The sequence below is a fragment of the Perna viridis genome, chromosome 7, assembly GCF_037379345.1.
Source record: "Perna viridis isolate PV_CMFRI_1.1 ecotype Kerala chromosome 7, ASM3737934v1, whole genome shotgun sequence".
NCBI lineage: Eukaryota > Metazoa > Mollusca > Bivalvia > Mytilida > Mytilidae > Perna > Perna viridis.
Window position 1 is genome coordinate 20,767,017 of NC_142451.1, and position 7,335 is coordinate 20,774,351.

General features: G+C 33.5%; 1 protein-coding gene across 1 annotated transcript; it reads right to left on the reverse strand.

The window, feature by feature from the left end:
- Nucleotides 1-2,081: 2,081 nt before the first annotated feature.
- Nucleotides 2,082-4,713, reverse strand: LOC148611745 (heme-binding protein 2-like). The gene is made up of 5 exons (XM_088595313.1): nucleotides 4,578-4,713; nucleotides 4,050-4,183; nucleotides 3,355-3,490; nucleotides 2,805-2,985; nucleotides 2,082-2,384 (listed from the first exon to the last, which is right to left on the reverse strand). Exons 2-5 carry the CDS (start codon nucleotides 4,173-4,175, stop codon nucleotides 2,213-2,215), a joined length of 615 nt encoding a protein of 204 aa, XP_088451439.1. The 5' UTR covers nucleotides 4,176-4,183; nucleotides 4,578-4,713; the 3' UTR covers nucleotides 2,082-2,212.
- Nucleotides 4,714-7,335: the final 2,622 nt, after the last annotated feature.

Genomic DNA, 7,335 nt, shown 5'->3' on the forward strand with positions numbered 1-7,335 from the left:
TGCTATACCACCAAAGGAAGACTTGGATTGAATTTTCAGTTTGACTAGCCAAATAAGAAAAACGGGCCAGAAAAAAAAATTCTGATTTCTGGAACATAACGTAAGTGAAAGGGAAGGGATCCCTTTGTAATTGTGTCACAAGGTGCCATATCTCCACAGTAAGTTTTGGGATTGATTTTGCAGGTATGACAAGGACCATTTAGGAATAACAGCTAAAAAATGTCAAACTAAATATCCAATCATAAACAAAATTCAAAGCTGTGTTGAGTTTGAATTGTATGTCCATACTTGTCCCAACTGTTCAGGTTTTGGCCTCTGCTAGCTGCACCATGTATAGTATTTTATTATTTTCTGGTCATATTTCGAAATTTTTTATAAAACATTCAATTAGATTTCACATATCTCTTATGGTTTTCAAGTTATAATGGGTGAAAAGGGCACACCCTAAAAAACGACAATTTTATTTTTGGTCCAATTTCAAAAATGTTAAATCGAAGTTCAAATTGTTTACTACATATATGTTGTGTCAATAATGAACTGCAAGTCCTCTATGCTTAAGAATGTCAAAAACTAGTATTGTGTACACACTTACCCCAACTGAACAGAGTTCGACAGCTGCTGTCGTATCGCGCTGTGCTCCGCGAAGTTCTTTATCATTACCTTGAAGTCTACCTTTTTAATTTTATGGCCAGGTGAGTCATTGCTATTGCTTTCGTCATTTGTCAATTTTTCAAAAATCTTAGAGTTCAATTAAAGTTGGTGTAATTGATCTCTAGGGTATATTGCTCAAAATAACTGTTAGTGGTCCGTGAAAACATTACCTCTGTTACTAATAATATATGTCAGTTTTTCGTACATACCTTCAAAACCGTTAGGCTAAGCCAAACTGCTGTAAAACTACTGCACAGAATTCAATGAAAATTGAACGAAAGATGAAAGGAAAATTACTACAAAGGAACAAATCAGTTCTCATGGTGCAGATGATCCACGTAACGATCCACGAGTTCACGACTTCTGGTGAATTATGACTTCAATCTTGTGGCAACTTTAACCTGTTCCAGAAGCCTAATTGTAAGAAGTCTATCGCGGTACTAAGAGTCTGGAGATATAAAAGAATCACTTAGTTTGTCCATGTATATACCTTATGGCTGAATTGCCTAAACTATTCAATGACTTTTCATGAAATGTAATAGGAAATTTAGGCATCATATATAGATGTAAATATAAAGCAAGATTATTTTTGCTGTATGTTTGTAAATGAGTATGATTATAATTAAATGTTTTAATAGCTTCGAGCAGGAAATTCCACTCAGTTATATCACACTCATGCCTATAGTTACAACTTAAAAAATAAAGTATAGGTTTTTTTTTAAAGATCATGATATAAATGTTTTGCCCTATGTAGCCTATCAAAACTTTAACTCTAAGGATTCTTTGGCATATTTATTTTTCCACTGTATTCAAAATATGGATATGAGGTCAAGTTAGGGAAAAGCATAATTGCAAAATTTCGAATTTCCTTGAACGCTTTCATTCTGTGTCAGAATCTTCAATCACAATTCAAAATCTGAGCTGTACTAAGCTTGAATGTTGTGTTCATAACTGACAAAACCGTATCAAGCTGCCCCTGCAAAACACATTATTGCAAATATCTTCATAACCCTGAATTTAAGGCAAATTTCGACATAGGGTAAAACCATTGTTGGAGTTTTGTGTGTTTTTGTTGCTATTTTTCATCTTAATTACTTTAAATATCTTCTCCACAGAAACTGCTGAACAGAATGTTCAAAATGAAAGTTGATATGATTGTTCCTTATAGGAAATACGGCGCAAAATGACCTTTTGTCGTATTTTTATCCTTGAGAAAAAAAAACATGGTCGCGTTTACAAAAAAAAAAATGGAATGCAGCTTATCAAGCAAGGTAAACGATAAAGGTTCTTTGAAGCACATCTTTATACGATATTTTGATATTGTGGGATGTGTATACAACCAAAGCATGTGTATAAAGGTAGCAGGTTTCATTTCTTGAATTAGAAAATGTTTAATTCGAGCAAAAAAACAAACAAACAAACAAACCAACTAAAATTTTCATGTTATAATATAAAACAATGTCATCAATATATAAAAACAGCAACGAAAAAATGTTAATGGTGGTGATGAATGGACAGTAAACAATGAGAATTATGACGTTACAGTTCGGACTGTCTTGATTTAATTTTTAGCGGCAAGCCAAACTTCATTATGTCTTGTTACTGCGTAAGGTCCATCGTATCCAGCAAAGTAATAGTAGTTTTCGTGATATTTACTTGAGTCTCCAATTTCTTGGGCTAATTCGTCGATCATGGCTAGTCTGTCGGTGTCTGTTGGCCTTCCTGGGAAAGATCTGATTTAAGAAATATAAAAAATAGTCTTTATTTTATGAACTTGATTATAACACAATATTAACAGATATCTTAAAGAGGAAATATATCGTGTCTTTTTTCGGTGTTTTTTTTTTTTCATGTTATCAAGTAATTCGGTTCAAACCAGCCTTCCCTGAAATATTGCACACAAAATGACCACCCATTGTATGCGTATGCTCTTAAATTAAAATGAAATAAATTATCTTTCTACAATTTGTTTCGATTCAAATAATGATGCTGTTATATTTTCCAGATTTATTTGTTTCAGAATGCAAAACATTTTACACAAGACGCGTACGTCAATATTATGTATGGATATCTCGCTCTTTGTCCATTAAATAAGCTGTCAGTGTTGATGAGATTGATAAATCTGATACTTATATAACCATCTTTGCACTTACTTAACATAAACCATCATTTCTGGCATCGTGACTAAATAAGCTTTTGGGTCAGTCGGAGTGGGTGTGTTGTCTTGCATGTCATGTGGGATCATGAAGTGTGTGACGAAATCTCCTTCACATGCAGGTCCGGCACCATGGATAACGGTCCTCAGAACTGGAGCTGTCATTGGTATTTTCATATCTGCAAAGATCAATTATCGCTATATTTAAAAAATATATATATTACTTGAATTGAACCGTAATGTGGACATTAACGCTATGTTAAATAATTCGACAAGAAGGATATATGGCAATGTAAAATCATTAGGTCAAAATTCTTCAACTTAAAGGGTCCTTACTAAAAAAACTGTGACTGCTTTTGAAACGTTTTTCTGCATTTTTTGTTTTCAATCTATTGTTCAATAACTTCAAACATTTCTCTTTGACCTCCCATTTTCTGCGTATTTTGTTACACGTATGTCTCTTACATTGTTTCGCCACAATGTGTCACACTTTTTTTTCCGATGCTCTATTGAGGATTGTCAATTTTGCATAACATATATAAACTTACGAGCGCTGTTGTTGCCGGAGATAAAATAAAACAGTCTGTAGAATAATTGTCTACTAATATCATCTGTGTATTCCATGGCCGTCACATTTGTAGCAACCCATTTTGATGCTGAGTATTTACGTAGTTCATATCCTTGCTATATAAAAGAGCACATGTGAAAATTAAGGTAAGCAACTTTGCATGTCTCTTTGGTATGGTGCAAGTGTATATAAAAGTAATGACACCACTGTCCACTGTTGATGCTAACCAGTCATACACGGTTAGTTTTTGTATTAGTCTATAGCAAAACATGGTTATATTATGTGATATTTTGGTGTTTAATAAGCTTTACAATCATATAATTTCTTTCCATGATTAACATGCCTTAAACGACAACTACGTCAGAAGGCATAGACTCTTTAGAATCTCAAAAATAAATTAGGAATAAAACTAATATTACACACACAGTGCATAGACATGCACGCTATCTGAATACAAGAACCGAACACCAACTTTTCAACTAGTCCATGTGGAGAACCAATTTGGTAAGCACATTAATAATATATGCTTCTTAAAAAAGATTATGCACATGCGTAAAACAAGTACCACTTACCTTAGCTTGCTCGTGTTTTATGGGACTTCATCTATTGAACGTGGCAATACCGTACAATTTAATTAGCCCAATTATTCCCTTCAACTTAAGATAAAGGTCTTACCTTAAATGTCTGCACTACTGAGTATGTTGGACAATCTAAGCCATGGCAGAAAGATGGAGTTGGTTGTGTCAGTGATGCTGATAACACTGCTGAGAGTAAACATACAGCTACTGTATGTAGGAACATGGTGGATTCTGTAACAATTTTAAAAAAAAATAAGTTTCAAGTCTAAAAGCACTTTATTACATATTACATTTCAACAAAGCGGTTTTAAATTGTTCTTGCTGCTGATTTTGTTTTGTATTCAAGGTTAGTTTCCACACGAAAAGGCAATCTAGAACAAATACCTAATTGACACCAGCATCGCATACTCTACATGAAAATCAGTACGTCGGAAAATGGGGTATATACCCATATGTGTTCGAAAAGTATTTATCTCAGAAAGTCGTGCATGTATAAATGATTTCATCCATTTACATTAATTCTGTCTGAGTTTTAAAAGTACACAAGTTAATGCAAGTTTCCTAGTCTGGTGCAATATGAAATACCCGAAGGATTGCTATTTTTTTATTTAATATGATGACTTACCAGAGTTAAATAGATGCAAAACAAAGCTATTGGCGGTGTCAGAGAAATCCGAACCTTATATAGCCAGGAGGTATTTTCAAAACTTGCATAACCGTCCTAATTCAGGGCACACTGTATTGCACGTGTCAGTGTTTTCGGCAACAGAAATATTTGGCGATAAGCGTAAAATCAAGATATAACAAAGGTCGAGAAGGTAAAGTGATTGGACAGTTTTTAATATGGCCAGATCAATATACAGACATGACGTTCGCGTGACTGTTTAAATGTCCAGTGATGTGTAATTTTAACAATCTCTCTGCAATAACCCTTGTCTTTTTTTTTTTAATAAAATGATGGTATAAGGTATTCTTTTGAGGTATTTTCAATGCCTGGACCTAGAAACTAACAAAAAATATACGAATCAGACGGAAATGTTGGTTCTTGAGAAAAAAAGGAGTGGTCGAAACCATCCATACACCTAGTGCCTATGTTTTAGACGGCCTCATATTATATGGTTTGGATTTACCAATTTTTAGCTAGAACGACCTAGTATTTAATCAATCTCCGAAACAGAGGTCCTTGTATCTCCTACGTCAACGGGTTTGTTTGACGTAGGAGATACAAGGACCTCTCTTTCGGAGATTGATTGCAGAGGTTAGTGCAGGGACTAAGGAGCTACCAATCTCTGTTTCGGACTTAATGGTACTTTTTTTTTTCAGTGTAAGAAAATTACACTTACCTAATAATAATGGATAACGGGGGTATACATAAGTTTTGACACGATTGCTCAGTATACCAATTATCATTTAAGACTACACAGTCACCTGCGGAAATTCTAACATACTTAAATAATAAACCAATACATGTACCAGTTAATGCCATAATATATCCATTGCAGTGGAGGAGCCGTCGGGTATCCGGGATCGTAACCTAGCTCCTTTTTTGTGTTTTTGGAAAATTTTGTTAATTTCGGACAACAATTTGGCTAAAAAATGACAAAATATTAGTCTTAAACCCTTCTATGGCCCCTTAAAAAATATATTGGTTCGCCTCCGCCTACACTGAATTGAAATAGTCCTCATATTTAAACACTGTAGGAAACTATCATTATAGTCACCATCGTCTCAGTTTTTTTTCTTGTCTGCAGCAGTTTTTTTCTTATATATTTAAACAAAAATTGCAAATTCGCTAGTGAAATATTGTAAAATCAACGATCGTCTAATTACATCTTGACAATTACTTTAGCTATAAGATATAATAAGCTGTACAAAAATTGCAAAAATATTTTTTGGAATTTTTTATTAAATCGGACCAAAAACAAAACAAAAAAAAAGATTTATTCTGGTGTGGCCTTTTTGACCCCTTATAACTCGAAAACCGTAAGAGATATCCGAAATCAGATTGAAAAATGCAGGTAGGATTATTAATGAGGAAACCAATGAAGAATCCAATGAAATAGAAAATTTCGAAATCGGACCAAAAAAAGTTATGAAAATGTTTTTAGGCGTTGCTCAACTTTGACCCCATATAACTTGAAAACGGTCCGGAAGACATAAAATCTGCTGTACATTTGTATAACCGAATTAAATAAAGAACACATTAAAAATAGAATATTTAAAATCGAAAAAAAAAACAATCTACATGGGTTTTATTAAAATACGTATTTTTACCCTTTTACCCTTTTGGTCCCTTTTGCTAAAGCGGCAGGGGCAACAAAGTCCAAATTAAATACGAATCTTCTTTGTTGGTAAAATCATATTAACATTTCAGAACAATTCGTCAACCACTACTAAAGTTATCGCACGGAAACGAAGTGTGCCCAGACGACGACGACGACTGCGCCATAACATACGACCGCAAGTTTTTTTGTTGTATAATAAAAACGGGAGATTTCCTCTCAAATTTTCTCAGAGGGAGTTTTGGCAGGGTTTTGTTTTCTCGTAATGTTTAGCAATGTTTTATGTTAAACAACAGACCTTATAAAACTCCGAAACGAGTACATGTACTCGGAAATATCAACATACATCTACATTAGAGATATAAAACCAAATAGGAAAGATTCAATTTATACGCTTTTACAATATGATTTCCGAGGGGGGGAGATTTTTCGCATAGGATAAAATTTCCTTCAAAGCATTTTTAAATGGTTGATGCCAAACTATTTACCATATCAGTAATCTGATCATTTCAATTGACCTAAACGTACGAAAAATTAATATCGAATCGGATAATTAAATAATAAAACATGTCTTCTGTGTTTTTTTATGTAAAAAAATTAATCAAGCACACTTCTTTTTACATGCAACAATTATAGAACGATGTACGTCGCAATAAAAAAAAGACGACAAATTTTGCCGATTTCGACGTTACCAAATATGACACCAACAGCGTACGCTACGTCGTAGCAGAAAGCTTTCTTTTTCGACATTTTTGTCTGTACAAATACATAACAACACACCCATAGAAGTAGAAGTAATTTATAGCCCAAGCGCGAAAAAAATTTTTCAAGAAGAAGCCAGAGTTTAAAAAAAATATATTTGAAAATCTGCATTGTAAAATAATGGGGGGAAATATTGAATCATATTTTTTTCTGTCCATGCTTAATAAACAATCATTTTGTTCAAATTTGGAATAATTTTATTTATTTAAAAAAAAATCCCAGCCTACCCACCCCAGTATAATATTGGCAATATCTAAATGAGAAATTTTGCGGAGAATCAGAATGAGGAAAAGTATTTAAAAGTGAAACAAAAATAAATCGTTGAGGGTGTTTTTTTCG